At 40.2% G+C, this 17682-nt stretch overlaps 2 protein-coding genes across 2 annotated transcripts; one reads left to right on the forward strand and one right to left on the reverse strand.

The window, feature by feature from the left end:
• Positions 1-795: 795 nt before the first annotated feature.
• Positions 796-11458, reverse strand: LOC139208619 (olfactory receptor 6N2-like). The gene is made up of 4 exons (XM_070838342.1): positions 10560-11458; positions 7026-7090; positions 1109-1267; positions 796-944 (listed from the first exon to the last, which is right to left on the reverse strand). Exons 1-4 carry the CDS (start codon positions 11456-11458, stop codon positions 796-798), a joined length of 1272 nt encoding a protein of 423 aa, XP_070694443.1.
• A 3918-nt stretch (positions 11459-15376) lies between these two features.
• On the forward strand, positions 15377-17612 carry LOC139208365 (putative methyltransferase DDB_G0268948). Its single transcript, XM_070838024.1, has 6 exons — positions 15377-15550; positions 15672-15832; positions 15919-16135; positions 16312-16412; positions 17083-17220; positions 17370-17612. The coding sequence occupies exons 1-6, from the start codon at positions 15440-15442 to the stop codon at positions 17458-17460; spliced, it is 819 nt and encodes a 272-aa protein (XP_070694125.1). The 5' UTR covers positions 15377-15439; the 3' UTR covers positions 17461-17612.
• The last annotated feature ends 70 nt before the right edge of the window (positions 17613-17682 follow it).

A 17682-nucleotide genomic window follows, 5' to 3' on the forward strand; every position in this document is an offset into this window, starting at 1 on the left:
TCACTGTACATTATTATGTAACAATCTAATATAATGATTACATTTTCATTTTTTCTGCCTGACTAGGCAGCTGCTGGCAAGGATGGAGATGCTCTTGGCCAAAATGATATGTCCTCCATCGCCAAAGTAAATTTTTAAATGATGCATATTCACTGTTTTTTTTTTTTTACACAAAACCTACTTTTTCTACTATATTAAGTATACATGTCATATATGATTTGCAGGGAATTGAAGACAGCTCTAGTATACAGATGCATGTCACAAGAATGAAAAAGAAGTGCAGGAAAGCCCATCTGAACACGCACATCCTGAGGGAGAAAACGAAGAGGGCATTCGATGGGAGAGTCTGCTTCACTCAAAGCCACCCAGCTTTACAGCACATCAGCATTGTTAGTTCAAACCCTGCATGTAGTTAACGTAGAAAAGATTAACTTTTAAGTTACTCTTTCACTCCAATTAATAATGTATGGAAATAATTACTAATAAATACTAATTATCAATAGCACATTAATAAAGTTGATGTGGTCAAGAGGTTGCTGGCCGGCATGGGAAAAGGAGCAGACAAAAGTGTTGCAGAGGCCAAAAGGAGGAGCCTGAGTAAAGTGATTTTACTACAGTACCAGAGTACACTCCACAAGGACTGTGAGGAGACACACAAAGGTATTTGGAACTTCATTTGAGGGTCTTCAAATAAATCAGTCAAATAATTTTTCCATCATAGTACTCGTTGGAAACGTCCATGTTGACCTCCTCCTCCCCCGCTTCAGGGTGTGTCTCATCCTCACCCAGGGAAGATTACACGTCACTGTCGGTGCGGTCGGGGAGCTCAGGGGAACAGGAAGGTGGGTCATCACAGGCTGTACCAGCGTCCAGGCCGTACCATCCGTGGGGCAAATGCTTGGAAGGAGGAGACCAGATTGTACTGTAACGAGTGTGTTTCGGACCTAAATGCAGCATGGAGTACGTCAGTGAGAAGTCACTTTTATTACACTTGGCAAGGAGGTGAATACAGTTCAGAGCAACAACCTGGTTCAGAGTGTCTTTGCGTTTGGAGGACGCCCCAGGACTCCTGGGTCAGTGCCAGTGAGAGGAGCAAGGAAAAACTCACAGAGGACAGTTGAGTGGGAGCTGGTGGTACTGTGCGGACTGCAGCAGGACCAGCGCTCTATGAAGCAAGGGATCTGGAACCAGGTGAACACTGGGCGAGACAGAGGAACCGGGAGGGAGCAGGCAGAGGGAGAGTCTGAGCCAGGATGAGGAAACCAGCCTGGGGAATCAAAGCAGCCGAAAGCCATGGAGCCAAAATTTGTTCAGAACCGAATCGTATAGTTTTAGAATCAGTCAGAGCCTCCAAATAACAAGCAAGCTGTCAATAGACTTCCATATAAGCTGACAAGAGAAAAACCTTTTTCCTTCTCTCCTTACATTTCTAACTCACTGTAGTTTTAACTTCACAAGCATAAAATCTACATGTTCAGTAGTCTACACCTCAAGCAGACACTGTAGAGCCTGCGGCACATCCATTCCCGCATTGTGATGGTGACTCCATCCATGCTTCCACAGCAAGGAGGGGATTCCATGCCCTCCATAGTCGATGATGGCTGAGAATGTGCTTGTTGGAAACTTACGCAGGGAACCCTCTGATAGAATTTATAGGTTGTCTATATGAACTTCAGGACATTAACACAGCATTAAACAACCATTTGTAACTTTGTAAAAATACTATATGGCATCCTGAGCAGAGAATGAAGTCAGATGTGTGTTGTTATCTCAGCTTCTCTGTCTCTCTTCTTCTGTGTTTGCTGGGCCATGCATGCATGTTACTACATGTTACTGCATGTGAGTCCATGAATAATACACTAAACCAACTCAGTAGCGTGCACACATGCGCGCACACACAGAGTTAAAGAGCTCAGAGACTCTCATCAGTAAAGTTATGCTCAAAAATGTCTATTTTGCTAGTGTTTATACAATTGTGGCATTTTACAAACTGTTTGCTAGACTGAAAACGCTAAGACAGTCAACGGTTGTGCACAGCATTTAAGAGAGACCCTATAGGACTACCAGCTGCAGAGGAACTTGAATAGGACAGAATCGGTAATGCCGTGCTCCTTTGCAGGTCAGTAATGTCAGAAAACATAAATGATGTCTCCATTCAACCATATAGTTTTGTATATACAGTTGTGTGTGGGAGAGTGCAAGTGCACGCGTGCATGTAACATACCATCTTTGTTAGCCTCAGTTCCCAGCAGGTTTGACAGGAGGCCCCTCTGACGCCCACTACAAGCCATCCTGATGATGCTGGGTGTCATCACATTGAGAGGATTTTGAAGATTTAGCTCTGGCCAAAATGTGACCTCATTTCATGATGCATCTGCCACAACCACAAACAGTATGCAGAGCATTAAAAAAATGTGGCGACCAAGGCTATTTCAACTGAAATTTTGATTGTCGAACCTTCTTAACATCTCAAACTGGAGCTGAATGATCATCTTTGAAGGTCTCCTTTGCGTCAACTCTATGCTTTGTACCCATTTACATACACCATCAATAGTGCAGTGGTCTGTCATCTGAAATGAAAAGGAAGAAAAAATATTAACTTATTTTTTTGGTCCTAAGAAACTAGGCTGTGTAACATATTTTAAGGTTGCTTTGCATACAGAATAGGGTAAACACAGTTTGTGAGTCATTAATGTCATTAATAAAACATGCTGCTGCTGCAGCTGATTAATGAGAATAAAAATGGCAGGCACATTTTATCAATACATCGATGAAGTCCATTTTTAGGCTGTAGATCTGTGCTGTCTTTATGAATAGCACAGGACTCAGATCCAGAGGGTTATTTGACAGCAAAGAGCCCTCTTTTGACAGCCCTCCCCAAATAACATTCTGCATTTCATATTTTATCATTTCTTACATTTTTTGGTTTTTCTGTGTTGTCTGTGAACTCCCTAGCATTTTGTTCCCGAGAACGTATCTCGTTCTTTATTGAATTCAATACATTTGAAAAGAAATGTTGCTTGTTCATTGTTTGTAGCATAGGCCACACTAATAAACAATGCTTACAGACTTTTTAATGCAGGATTTAAATAGTCGAGACTTTTTTGGTTGGCATCTTCCATGAATATTAAACTTAAGACAAATAATAATAGCAATAGTAATAGCAAATCACCAAATAGCCAAAACCAAAAGCCATGGAATATCACTTATGTTAATGATTAACAGTGGTTTATAGAGCAGCAACAGAAAGCTTCCTGACTGGAAACATCATAAACTGGCATGGGATCTGCAGCTGGTTATTAAATCTGCGTAGAACATCACAGGTACCCACTTAGCATTACTGGCTATGTGTACGTGTACTCTAATATTACACTATTATTCTTAATATGACAATATTCTGAATTTGATCCTGGTCATGTAAACAGAATATTCGATATTCCAAAAGAGACCTTACTCTGAATGCAGAATTTTCTGATTAAGAAGTGGGATATGTTGATATGGTTCATGTTTTAGGACCAAACCTTGTTCAAAAATGCAGCACATTCAGAATATAAGAGCTAACGCACAGAATGCAACTGAACACAGTCAATGAGGTAAACCACCACGTGGAGTGACAAAGCGACCATCTACCGAGTATTATGGGCTATGTTTACATGAATGATATGATATGTCGATATTATTCATGTTTAGGAGGATTCTTTGTTGATGTATACAGCACATTTAGAATATACATCTCAACTGGGGTTCTTACGGCCCTGAGGGATGATGCTTATGACAAAATTGGGATGTCTGAGGAGGGAAAGCATTTGCTGTTTGCTTATGTTTTAGGCTGAGCAGAAGGTTTTTGCAATATTATGCAATTTCTCATCTGGAAGGGACACTTTCTTACCAATAGTGTCTAGCGTGATGCCCTGAAACCCCAGCTGTGTGTCAGGACTGATATTTCTCCTCTGACAGGGGAACACCGAAGGACTTGAAACACAGTTTCTGTTTAGCCAGAAACGAGCCTGAGCTGTTGTGAGGAAGATCAGTCAGGAGAAAATCATCTAAGAGATTAAGGACAGAGGGGAATTTGACTCTGATAAGCAGGATCCAGCAGAGCGCCTAGGACACTTTGTTAGAAATACACAGACTGCTCCTGCAGCCGAACGTTAGGGACACACCAAAATAGAATTTAGCATCCTACTCAATGGGGCAGCACGGTGACGTGGTGGTTAGCCCTGTTCCCACGCAGCAAAAAGGTTCCAAGCTCGAATCTGCTGGCCAGCTGGTTTGCAGTTTGAGCCTGGGGCCTTTCTCTGTGGAGTTTGTCAGTCCAGGGTGTACCCTGCCTCTTGCCCAGTGTCAGCTGGGATTGGCTCCAACCATTAATAAGGATAAGCAGTATAGACAATGGATGGATGGATCCCACTCGATGCTAAAGAAATTCCACTAAAAGGGGTGGATGGGAAGTATTTTAAATGTATCGGTTATATCTGTTTTGGAGAGTCTTGCACCTAATTTTGTTAATCTCAGTCTCAATCTTAATGATACTATCTGTTTAGATAAAGGATTAATAATAAATAGCTGATCAACTGAAGTGTAATGAAGTGCACAAGGTTCAGGATGAACACTTGGCCAGAGTGGGTGCAAACAATTAATCTTTTCTGCTCTGAATATTTCTATGCCTAATGGAAAGGGAAAGACCTAAATGGACAGATGACATAAGCCTTATTAACCTCTTTCTCTAATTATTGTCAAACAGTAACTGGATTTTTTTAGTGCAGACTGCACCTTTACCAAAGGTGCCGAGGGAGGACGACCTACTGAGTTCTTCATGGAGCTGATACCAGCACCTCTGGGAAAGGAACACTTTGGAATGGATTTCAAAGTTGACTGCTCTCACTGCTCCTACAGTGCCAGGCCCGGACACAGTGCCCAACTGAGACCATTCATTACAAGGCTTCATTATTCACAATCCAGAGACCTAATTCTGAGGCTGGCCAGTGAGAATTGTCCCATCTACCGTGACAAGAAAGAGATATCCTTCTTTCTGGACTGAAATCAAGAGGCTATATGCCAACGTCAACAATTTGACTGTGTCCAAGAGAAATGTAACGAGACTAACATCCACTCAGGTTTTCTTCATCCAGCTTGCTTCAGGATGATAGTAGATGGCTCGTTCTGCACATTCACTGATCCTGCTGGCGCCTGTCATGAGTCTCGTGAGTCTCTACGCCAGACAGTGTTCACGTCTATGTGCTGTTAAGTTGAATGGAGCAGTTTTCATTCTATGTCACTCTGACATGTGGGAAGAATAAGCACTAATAAGTTTAAAGTTGTGAAAGTCAGAAATACAATTTGTTATTGCCTCCTAGGAATCCTCCTAGGAGGGAAACACATTTTCATTGAGGGTCATATAAAATCTTTTGTAGCCAATGAAACAAAGCAAACTTTTCTGATGCAACTTTGGAGGCATGTACCAAATTGTTGAATACGATACGACTTAAACAAAGCGTGTTGGCTCTATGCTCTGCAAACCACATACAATACAACAAAAACACTTCGAGTTAGGAGATAAGCCACACAGTCTCCCAGTGACAAAACTAAGACATACACAAGCCTCCTCTACCATCCACAATATCAGAGACTGGTGTGGCAAGTTAACATTTTCCCCATTGTGAGATTATTAAATGCTTTGATGAATTCTGCCAAGAATTATATTCGTGGAAATGCACTGGTGACGCAGTAACAATCAGTCAATTTCAAGCAAATTGCAATACAGGCATGACCTCTATCCTCTACCAGGCAAATACAGCCATCATACTGCAAAATGCAGAGACCCTTTAGATATGTAGTCTTGGGACTCCATATCCTTGTTCCAGCTGGCAATCAAGTGCTTTCCAACAGGCTGTGCAAATACATTCACAAATGAATACCCTCTGAACCAAACGTGGTTTTATACCTGGCCACTATGAATCACTTACTCCAATCTACGCCATCTTTTCAATGTAATGAACCACAATCACAAAGAAGATTGTGTGGTCATTGAATTAGATGCAGAGAGGGCAATTTCATGTTACCCACCTTGAAGCACTTTGGCTTTGGCGATACCTTAATAAATTTGATTAATACCATCTGCTTTCAACCCCAAGCCTCCATTATCACTAACGGTTTCCCCGTTAGTGATAATGGAGGCTTGGATGACAGCCTGTGGCAGCCCTTCCACTTACATAGAGGCTCTTGCTCGCCACATTTATTTAATTTATGCATTCAAGTGCTCGCCAGTTGAATCAGGGTAAATCCAGACCATAATCTGATTCGAATTCATGACACAAACCACCACCTTTTTGCAGATGACATAATACTGTGTTTATTGTGCGCTAAAAGGTCTCTTCCCTTTCTTTTGCATTTAATCAAAACTTTTGGAAGCCTTTAAGGCTACACTATTGCTTTGGAAAAAAGTGAATTACTTGCAATATCAGATGAGATATATCTGTTGTTTTGATGCACAATGCCCTTTAAGATTGGGAATAATAAAATTAATATATATTATTATTGCAATAGTAAAATATGGTCAACCTGGAAAGTAAGACCCAACAATTACACCATAACTTTGAAGTCTGGTATACACTCTTTCAGGCCACATTAATGCAATAAACATGGGTATGCTACCCGGATTTCTGCATCCACATTCCAATGCCTACAGGTATATACACCATTATACTTTAAGAAACTAACTACATAATTGTTGAAAAAGTTCCCCTGTAAAGACAAATTAAAAGGTTATTTCAGCATCCTCAATTTTCAACATTACTACTGGACTGCAAACCTGAGGCTTCTGTCCCTCTGGAGGAGAAGCACACACACTGACTCCACTCTAATAATCATTACTTCTTGGCTTCAGATTGAACAGGCTGCCTGTGGGCGTGCATCTCTTCTTGCACTTTTGAACAATCTTATCAAAGTAAAAATTACACCATACATAACCAGCCCTGTTATTCTGAACTCTTATTCTGACTTTTCTGTGCCTGCCCAAAGTCTACATGGACACTCATTTTTACAAAAACCATGACTTTCCTCCAGGTTTAGCTGATCAAATGTTTTCCATCTGGAAAGATGAAAACTTTTACAATCGGAAACTTATACTTTAAATTAAAATCCTTACAACAATTGTAAACAGTCATGTAGTCCACCACCAACACACTTTTTGAGATACCTCCAAATACAAAGTCACATTAGGACTCATTTACGCATTATGAAAATATGCCTGAACGTACCACACTTGACAGCCTTGTTTGTAGCGATCATAAAAGTAAGGAGTCAATTTCTTTTCTGTATCATTCTTGGAAGTCCTGGGTGGAAGATCTGGGTACCAAACTCACTGATGATACAGGGAGACCAACTGTTGTCAAGACAAGCAACAGCTTTATAAATGTTAGACATCAATTTATATAATTCAAGATTGCACAAAGACTCCATTACATAAAATCAAGGCTCCATGCCATACATCCAAATGTCTCCCCCCTGTGCGACAGGTGCTCTACTATAATTGTATGTTTTTAAATCCTGGTAATTTGTTTTCTTAACTGGACATCATCTCATCTTGCGCCTGTGTCTCTCACAGAATGCTGCTGGTGTGATATTGACACTATCGTTCCTTAAAATCCAGTAAAGAATCATTTTTCATCACACTCTTGGAGTTCTCTCAATCAGCTTCATGAGGTCGTCACCTGGATGGTTTTCAATCAACACATGTGCCTTGTCAAGAGAGAATTTGTGGAATTTCCTGCCTTTTTAATGTATGTGGGACCATCAGTTGTGTTGTGCAGAGGTGGGGTTGGTACACAGGTCTCTACAGTATATGTCCTATTCGGCTACTGTTCTAATCCACGTTATAGCAAGAACCACTCAACTATGTGAAGAGAATGGCACACTTGACCATCATTTGTTTTTCCACAGGACAATGATCCCACGCACACCTCCAGGCTCTGTAAGGGCTATTTGACCAAGAAGGAGAGTGATGGAGTGCTGTGTCAGATGACCTGGCCTCCACAATCACCTGACCTAAACCACAGAGTGAAGGAAAAGCAGCCAACAAGTGCTCAGCACCTCTGGGAATTCCTTCAAGACTGTTGGAAAACCATCCAGGTGCCGACCTCATGAAGCTGACTGAGAGAACGTCAGTGACGGTGTTTTTACTGAACAAAATCAGTGAGTTTACTTGTATCATCCACAACTGTTTTCAGCATAACTTTGAATTATTCTATGCAAATGCAGTACAAAGCATCGGCCAGCAGATGTCATGATGACTGGACTGACTGCTTCAAACCACTTACTGCACTGTGACTTCATGTTGGTTCAGTGCACAGATGAGTCACCGTGCTCCCACTGAAGCCACACGCTAGTCAGACTAACAAAATGCCTCCTCACTGCAAATGCTACGATTGCAAAAAGTTAGACAGAGGTCTTGCTGCTGCACCACATGTGTGAAGAAGCCGATGAGGCAGTACAGAAGGCACAGTGTGCTCTGAGTATATCTGGAGGAGCAAGACCTCCACCTTCCTGTTGGCCTTCTGAACAGGCTTTTGGCACATTTTGGTGAAAAAGAATACACTCACTCAAACATGACAGGGAACTGAAGGTTGTTTGTTGTGGCATCCAGAAAATGTTTGGAGTAAGCATCATTATTTCTGTCATTTCTGTAATTAATTTTCAAATTTCATAAAAATGAAGGGTTTTTTTCCCTAGGAAATGTCATTCTCTTATTGTGCAGCTCCGTGATTTTATTTGTTTTAAAGGGGAGATGCTGGCAATGTAAAGCAGCTTTGGAGGACAGGCTGGAGGACAACCTGGAGGTTGGTGACGTATGCTGGACCATCTCTTGATGTCAGAAATGGCAGGTGGCACCAGAGGATTTGGCTGCAGGTTGAGGCAGGCTGCTGGACAAGCAGCTGGATTGCAGCACCACAGTCCGGCGGCCGGGCTGCAGGACCGGAGACCAAGGCTAATCAACTTAAGTGCATGCTGGCTGCAAGCATGCCAGCGTTCAGGCTGAAGGCTATCAGGCTGGAGTCCAGAAGACTGGAGGTTAACAGGAAAAGGGCCCTTGGTGGACGGAGGAGAAATGCTCCTGAGGAGAAACAATAAAGAGGGAATGTAGCTAAAGAGGAGGGAAAAAGAGAAAAGTATTTCTTTATCATGTACATTTTTTGTCTACTCTACTACATTTCAGAGGGAAATATACTTTTTACACTTTGCTATGAAACTGAAGATTGTTGCGAACACGTTAAGGGCTTATGTATATACTTTTTTTATATTAAACCACAGAATATACTAATAGAGCTGAGACAATTAATAGATTGACAGAAAAGAAATTGTTAACTATTTTGACAATTTTTGGCATCTTTTGTTCATGAATAAACATTTTATGGTTCTAGCTTTTCAAATATGCAGATTAGTTTGTTTTCCTGTTAACTCTTTTATTTCATTAGGAATGATTTTGAGGTTCAAGGTTCTATTTAGATTATTTCTGCATCAACTTTTAATGATTTTAATACACTTTCATCATTACAGTTACATACTTTTACTTACAGTGAGTAACATTTTCAATTCAGGGCTTTTACTTGTAATGGAATATTCTTATAAAGTGGTATTTTATTTAAATAAAGGATCTGAATATTTCCACCACTACTGCCTGGACTGCAACCTTAGCACCTAATCCAGTTCTTGTCTTGTCCTTGTCCCAGGTACTGTACCATACCTGACAATTATTAGAGGCCAAGGAGGGTTCATCTTACTTCCATGGCACTGCTACCTGCCTCACTTTCTTCTACATCAGTGGTTACCAACCTTGTTTTGTCTGAGTGTGGACCATTGTTACTATTTACTGCCTTTTGCTTTGTGTCTACCACTTCCACACTTTTTTTTACACTATCGTTGTTATTGCAATTAGATAACCAGTGATATTTCTACTTACGATAATGTTGCTTTATTGCTGAAGGAGACTAGTATTAAATTATTTCTCCATAATTGCAAAAGCACTGCTGAACACAGTGAGCATTGTGAAAGAGGCTCCACTATGCCAAAAGTTGGCTTACCTGTATTTGAAATTCATTTTGCCTGTCTGTTTAGTTTTTTATTTACCACATCAGTATGCATACTGACCACATATGTAATGTAACGATTAATCCAAAAAAAAGAAAGTTTATTTCAGGTCATTTTTGTCATCAATGAAAAGTGCCAGAAAAAATATTATGTTTTATTTGATTACAACATTGAAACCAGTTGAAGCAATAAAGTTTCTTTTTTTTTTTTTTTAAATAGATCAACAGAAAAAATACCTTAGAAAAAAACATATCACAGTTATAACAAATCTCTTCAAATTGATTTAAATTACTGCGTCTCCATTATGATGATGCACATCATTGCTGCAGCCAGGTGTGGAAGTAAGAGATCAAATAATGATGAAAGAACTCTACATCAGACCACTCATAGAGAGAGCATAGGTTAAATACATTACTCGTGATTCTAAGCTTTAGCTTTTATAGTCAGTTTTTGAGCATGATAACATTCTTAACATGAGTTTTCTAACTTCTGGTAACTTAAGGCCATACACAAGAGGGTTCAGTATAGGAGGAATCACAACAAACTCAAGTGATAAAATTATAGCTAGAAATGGGTTCAGCTCCTCAAGATTGACTCTGCTGAGGGCAACATCACAAAACACAGTGATGGAATAGTTGACGAATGTAACGATGTGCGGCAGACAGCTCTGTATGACTTTGCCCTTGAACTCTGAGGAGCGATTTCTACACATGAGGAAAATCCGTACATACGTATACAGAACAAAAGCCAGCGGCAGAAAGACTGTGCTTGTGGACACCAACATGCCAACAAGGTTGTTAATCACAGTGGTCACACATGAGAGTTTTACAACAGGCCAGTTGGCACAGAATACCTTTGGTATCTTGTTGCCGCACAGTGGGAGTCTAGAGGCCAGGTAAACACAGGCTGCAACGGAAAAAGCTGGATAGATCCATGCTAAGGCGAGCAACTTAGAGACCATCTTGGAGGTTATTTTGTTGTGGTAATGTAAAGGCTGGCATACAGCAACATAACGATCGTATGCCATGATGCCTAAAAGGGTGAGCTCATAGGACGCGTAGGTGTAAATGACATAAATCTGGATGAAACAAGCTGACCGTGAGATCAAATGAGAATCAAAAAGAAGATCTCGCAGAAATCTGCAGAAGAAGCCAGCGGAGCCATACAGAGAGTTAATAGACAGACACATAACAAAGATATACATGGGCTCGTGTAACGATTTCTCTCGTGATATTACCCATATTATGACAAGGTTAGCTGAGATGATAAAAGCATACAACAGGGAACACAAGACAAATGTCGGGTAGCGGTAGTTGCCAATGTTCACAAACATGGTGAGGTTAAAATAAAGGGGGTAAGTACTGTTTTCCATTTAGCCCACAGACGGAACCAGAGAACATTGAGATGAATAAAAGAGATAAAAATAAAAATCTACAGCTGGATCCAGTCAACAGTTACATGACAGCCGAAACTCCTTGTTACCTGTTTAGTCACAGGTTGGTTTTGGAATTGTTTGATGTAATTTTGAGAGCACTGAACAAATGAGAGAACAGAAAGAGTTTGTGACACATCATGCAAGAAGAGTAAATGACAAACGTATTTGTAATTCGTCCACGATAAGTCGGTACATTAAATCAGAATGATGAGAGTCTCGGTTATATTTACAACGTAAATCCAGTGGTTGTCACCACTCCTGGCTGCTCCCCATGCTGTCTGTGTGTGCTCTGTAGCATTGCAGGTAACCACTGCGGTTTCACAAGGGGACGGAGCCTTTTTAACTTGTCACATTGGTTATGTCAGCACGGTCACAACTCCACAGGGTTTTAAAATGGAAAAGTTTAATGACAGCAAAACACATTATCACAGTTTTGATATTCACTAATTGACAACCTTTTTTTTCCCACTGAATTCTGAAGGTTTAGATTAGAATTAAGTGTCTTTAAGCATCTGCAGTATTAAAAGTCTGATATGTTATACTTCAAAAGTTGATGTTTCAATTTCAACTATTCCTGCTTAATACGTTTATGTTAGTTTCCACTAATGATGACTAAAGGGTAAATATGTAGTGACACAATGACAACATTTTTATGATAAAGAAATGAGTGCTGTCGTGAAATCTACCTCTGTATTACGTATTATATTCCTGAGCACATGCAGAACAGAAATTGTACAGCGTGAGTTTTATCCCAGAGCTTTTGTCAGTGCGCCAGTTGTTGTCTATCAGCTGTGACATTCTTGCATGGATACAAACACAAGCTGCAGCTGTGGCCTTTGTCATGGCTTTAAAAACTGACATCCATAGAAAAGTTTGGTCTCGATTTGAACTGGAGAATCTGCAGATTAAATCCAAACCTGATGTTATGATCCACTACATGAATAAATATCCGTTTCTGTCATTTTCGCCAACATTTTGACTTTACTCAAACATTTAAACCTTGGTTTTAATAAAAAAGAAAAGATTTCAAGATTCTGGTGCTGTTATATCCCTACTAAAGGGTGATTGCACTAATTTAATAAGTCATCTTAGTTTATTAAATCACATATTGGATTTATTTAAAACATTAAACATTTAATCATATGTATATAGCAAACTGCCAACAGCATGGCTTTAAGGTGGTGTCTGTCATTCCACCATTTTGATAGAGACTGAAATATCTGAACAACTACGGGGTGGATTTTGTGATCCACTGATTTTTCCCTCCAGCACCATCACAAGGTTCACATTTGTGCTTATGAGAGAAAATTCAACTATCAGAAAGAATGTCATGAAATTTGCAATATGTGATATGTGCATTTATTTCATGACTAAATAGCCTATATGTAAATATATATATTTGTATATTATCATTAAATATTAGCATCAGCATGTTAGCACTGTCATTGTGAGCATGTTAGAATGATGATATTAGCATCTGTCTCAAAGCATCACTGTGCCCATGGAGCCGCCATCGTGGCTGTAGACTCTTGATGTTATTCTTTCAGCCATACATCTATAGAGCTTTTGGAAAGTTACAAAAAATGTAAGGACAATGCCACACCATATTTTGTTGTCACTACAAGGATTTCAGTGACAGGATATGGATGACAGGAATGAAACGATGAGACAACAGCTTAATTTGAATCCCCATGGAGGCATATTTGGGGGCGCTGGTGGCCAATGTATGACACACTATGACACAAATAATTATGTTTTAATAGTTTTAGACAAATATAGAGCACTATGGTACAGAGGAAGAAGATGTATCTGATCTTGGTTACTCACAATACGTGTTAGCAGGAACAATAATTTTATTTTCATTGGATTTGTTGGAAGTAAAAAACATACTATTGCCAGCCTTATCCTTTAATGGAGTACGATCAGACCCACTGAAAGATTATACTTTAGTAGGCAAAGAAATGTGTTGAGGAAATGCCGAGTCAGATACGTTCTGCTATGATTCTGACAGACTTTATTTTCTGATAGAATTTAAAATTGAGGCAAACCCAGCTCTGAAGTTTCAGCATAGAGTTGACACAAATCAGCTCTTTGAATTCCATGACTGTGTAAATGTAGCTACAGTGGTGTGTTCATCCAATAACCCAAACAGGCTCATGGCATAAAGAGAGATCTTTATTGATTTAGTCTCAAATACGAATGATGATTAATCGAATATCAAATAATTGCTTTGACCTGTAGAAATCATAATAAGGCGTTAATGCTTAATGTCCAACAATAACACCTGCACACCCCTGTGTACCAATCTCAGAGGAAAAACAGAGACCATTATAAAAAATATGTATGATGTAATCTTTCTCGTATCTTTGAGACCATAATACACTGGTCATACACACACACACACACACACACACAAAGAGTGATGTAAGGCCACTGTAATGAATGACTTCCATTAGTCCCTCAGCCCTGCTTAATGCCCACCACTGCTATGACATCCTTAGTGTATCTTCACCAGGTTTTCCGAGCTTGGTCTACAGTGTCACTGTATACTGGTTTGAGATAAATTTGAATGAAAGAATTATATGAAAAAAATTAGATGTTATAAATATGGGTTTAGCTCAAGGCCTGTGATGCAATGTGTGATTATGTCAACACTAATGAGAGCCCATGGGAGGGGACACTGTATGCTTTATTAAGGCTACTAATGTAGAATAAGTTGGAAATGGTCAACAGGTCATTATCTCTATTGTCCCTTGAGAGCAATTAAACACGGACTGCTTCCCTGGAGAGCTGCCCTGAGAGACCAAACCAAAACAAAAATGTTTTTCAGTTTAGCAAACGGCAACAACAAACTCAGACAAGCACACTAGTGCAGCCATCAATACGGTTAGTCCGTGGCTTCGAGGCGACTGACCTGATGACCCCGCACATATTTGTAGAGACTCTTAGGATAGTTCTTGTCACTAACTTCTTCTTGCTCTTTTCTGCAAAGAACTTTGCGCTAAAAGCCACCTGCTTTTCCAAAGTTACAGGTTTTTTAAAGTCAATGCACTGCGATCAAAGACCGGATTTAAAACCTTAAAATGTTTTTAAAAAATGGCAAAATATACAGTATGTGCAAGAAGTGGCTTGCATTTGGTCATCTGAGTGGAAGAAGAAATGCCCTGACATTTTCTGACTGGATGGGGACAGTTAAATGCTCTGATAAGCTTAAGTGGACCTTTGAGTTTAAGATTATCGTGTTATAGCCCCTGGCTCATAAAATGCAATGGAGGTGTGCTGCATTAAAACAAAGGACTGCTTTGTCATATGAATTGTGTGCGTTATTTGTGTCTGAAACTAAAAATCACATGGTCTGTGGCTTCTTAGCAAACATGTCACTTGCAAATGTCACTAGTCACTAGCAAAAATGTTTGTTATTACACTGTAAGTTCACAATATAATTCATTATCATGCATTATCATGCACACTGTTAAAATACAGTCTGCAGAAATTCTCTGGCCATGTAAGGGTTAAATAGGAGGCCCTGCCTCTGTTAGCTGTGTTAACTCATCTGTGTCTAAATTGTCAAGACTCTTGGCAGAAAGAGGCTGCTTTCAACTAGTGAGAAACATTCTTCTACAACAAAAGAATCAGCTTCACTTTCATCTGTCTAGCTCTCCTTTTGATTTTGTAAATGGATCCGCTGCTTGACTAACGGTTCGACTCAGTGATTATTTTCCCGCAAGTGTTCAGAAAAACAGCTTTAACAAGGACGCAGCAGGAAGATGAGAAGGTGCAAGACAAGAAAATAAGGAAGAAAATTAAGGAAGTAAATCCAAGGCAAATCAGGCAGGAGACTGAAGGAGAACAGAGAAGAAGAAAGGAGACCGTTTTGGGGCAGAGGTCGGAGAAAGAAGAAGTGGAAACAGGAACAGAATGACACACCGGCTGTTTGAGAGGAAGGATCATGCTTCCATCTACCAAAAGTATCGCTTTACACCTCCAGATGAGCTGAAGAGCATTATTCTTCAGTACCTCGATGAAAAGGTATGCCATGGCCGAATATACCGTGCATATGCAATACACTTTGTTATCATTGAGCATATAAAGTGGGGCCCTTCATTAGGGCTTTCTAAACTGAACAAGTTTATGTAATAAAAATCCTCAGAAGGGGAAGCCACATGTGCTGGCAGTGGATCTGGGATGTGGGACAGGTCAGAATTCCCGGCTATTAGCACCACACTTCCAGGAACTGGTGGGCATGGACATCAGTGAGTGTCAACTGGAGGAGGCCAGAGCTGTGCCAGGGTACCCCAACATCAAATACAGGTGGGAGTGTGTGAGTTGCTCTGTTTGTTTGAGATGATCCAGAAGCTTTTAGAATTATAAGTGTGGCCTGTCCCTTGCGCCCGCAGGAAGGGGCTAGCAGAGGAGCTTCCTTTTCCAGGGGACTCTGTAGACTTGTTGACGGCAGCGTCGGCGGCCCACTGGTTCGATCAGCCGAGGTTCCTGGCTGAGGCACGTCGGGTTCTAAAACCCCGGGGTTGCATCGCTCTGCTGGGATTCAACGACTCGAACACCAGACTTCGCTACCAGGACTGTGGAGAATCACTCAATCGCATCTACGAAGAGGTGGCCGTAGATTTAGACCTCCTTTGTTGAAGTGTCAGCTAATACCTAAACACAGAGCTAATAACACACTGAATATTATAACCTTCAACAGAGCTTAAAGGAACAGACGGACACAAAATACATGTAATAAAAATCAATACATTATTATAATTATAATTATATCCCTTCACTTCCAGGTGAAGCAGGTGCTGCTGCCGTACACTAGTGACCAGGTAGCTGTAGCTGATGGTAAGCTGGAAGAGCTCTACTCAGCCATCCCTTTTCCAGACAAAGAGAGGTAACTACTACACACAAGCACTGAACCTAACTAAAGTACAACACACCTATTTGAAGATATAATCTCATTGTCTGTGGTCTTCATTGGGCAGATACAGTATCAAGTTGTAGTTCAGTAGCGCAGGACAAGGAGAAGTAACTGGCAATACAAAACTCACAAACATTTGTCAAAGACAAGCAACAAGAAACTAGTTCAGAGCTTAAATCACAACCTAACCTTGTTCTTTGAAACAAATATGTAGTTTGCGCTCTTTAATTAATGCTAAATGGAGAGCCAAATGGTGCTTTCAGGGGCCGAGCTGGCAGGCAAGAGGGGAAAAAAGGGTTTTACTTACCTGAAAATTAAGCAATGTACAAAATGCATAATAAAAGTTCATAAAAAGAGGTTAACCAGAAAGAACTTAACTCAGGCTTTGCTCGCTAATCATAAACACCTGAAGCTATAAACATGGTCAATTATTACACTTTCTTTTGTACATTTTGAATCCATGGAGGCTTAACCATTGTAAAACATTTCCTAAGCCAAGAAAAGGGTTTTTCTCTGACGTCATCACTGTGCTACGAACCGTTCACCAGCACGGCTGATGGTGCATTTTCAGTTGTGTGTCAAAGTCACAGTATTTTTTAATTGTCTTTTTACATAATTGCACATCATCATATTGATACTACAGGATGGAGTGTATTGAGGTGAAGTCGTCAATCTCGGTGAGGAACCTGATGGGTTTCATTGAGTCCTGGTCCATGTTCCAAGTTTACAAGAACAAAGATCCTCAGGCTGCTGGAGACCTGTTGCTCAACACTCAGAGGAGGTCAAAGACACACACACACACACACAGACATCAACTCTACGTGTTATTATGACCCAATATTTGTTCTTCAAACATCCATTTTGTGAATATTAACAGTCAGCGGTGCTCTGGCACTGAGGTGAATACTCAATCACTGCACTGCTTCACAGGTTTCTGGAGGAGATGGCAGTCACGTCTCCTGAAACTGAAATGGAACAGGAGATGCAATATTTCTGTGTCCTGGCATCAAAACCACAGTGATCCAATAAGACATTGGATGTGTGTTTGAGAGAGAGAAATATGTTTGAGAGTGTGAGATGTTGCAATTTAAAATTTATGAATTTCGAAATGTTTAATTCATGAGGTGTGCTTGTTGAATGTGGACATTTCTAAATAAAGATATTTCTGTCTCAGTAGAACTCTGATTATTTCCCTATGATTGACTTATAATGCAAGTGGATAAATCAGCTGATGAGTAACTTG

This window comes from Pempheris klunzingeri, chromosome 10 (genome assembly GCF_042242105.1).
Source record: "Pempheris klunzingeri isolate RE-2024b chromosome 10, fPemKlu1.hap1, whole genome shotgun sequence".
Lineage (NCBI taxonomy): Eukaryota > Metazoa > Chordata > Actinopteri > Acropomatiformes > Pempheridae > Pempheris > Pempheris klunzingeri.

What these genes read in the sequence shown, in the direction of transcription:
- LOC139208619 (XM_070838342.1), bottom strand. Translation starts at nt 11,458, where the DNA reads ATGGAAAACAGTACTTACCCCCTTTATTTTAACCTCACCATGTTTGTG. An exon ending in CCAGAAGTTAGAAAACTCAT is followed by an intron (nt 7,091 to 10,559) that starts GTTAAGAATGTT and finishes TCATCTTTCCAG; the next exon opens with ATGGAAAACATTTGATCAGC. An exon ending in TTGTAAAAATGAGTGTCCAT is followed by an intron (nt 1,268 to 7,025) that starts GTAGACTTTGGG and finishes TTGATTCCCCAG; the next exon opens with GCTGGTTTCCTCATCCTGGC.
- LOC139208365 (XM_070838024.1), top strand. Translation starts at nt 15,440, where the DNA reads ATGACACACCGGCTGTTTGAGAGGAAGGATCATGCTTCCATCTACCAA. An exon ending in TTCAGTACCTCGATGAAAAG is followed by an intron (nt 15,551 to 15,671) that starts GTATGCCATGGC and finishes AAAAATCCTCAG; the next exon opens with AAGGGGAAGCCACATGTGCT. An exon ending in TTGCTCAACACTCAGAGGAG is followed by an intron (nt 17,221 to 17,369) that starts GTCAAAGACACA and finishes ACTGCTTCACAG; the next exon opens with GTTTCTGGAGGAGATGGCAG.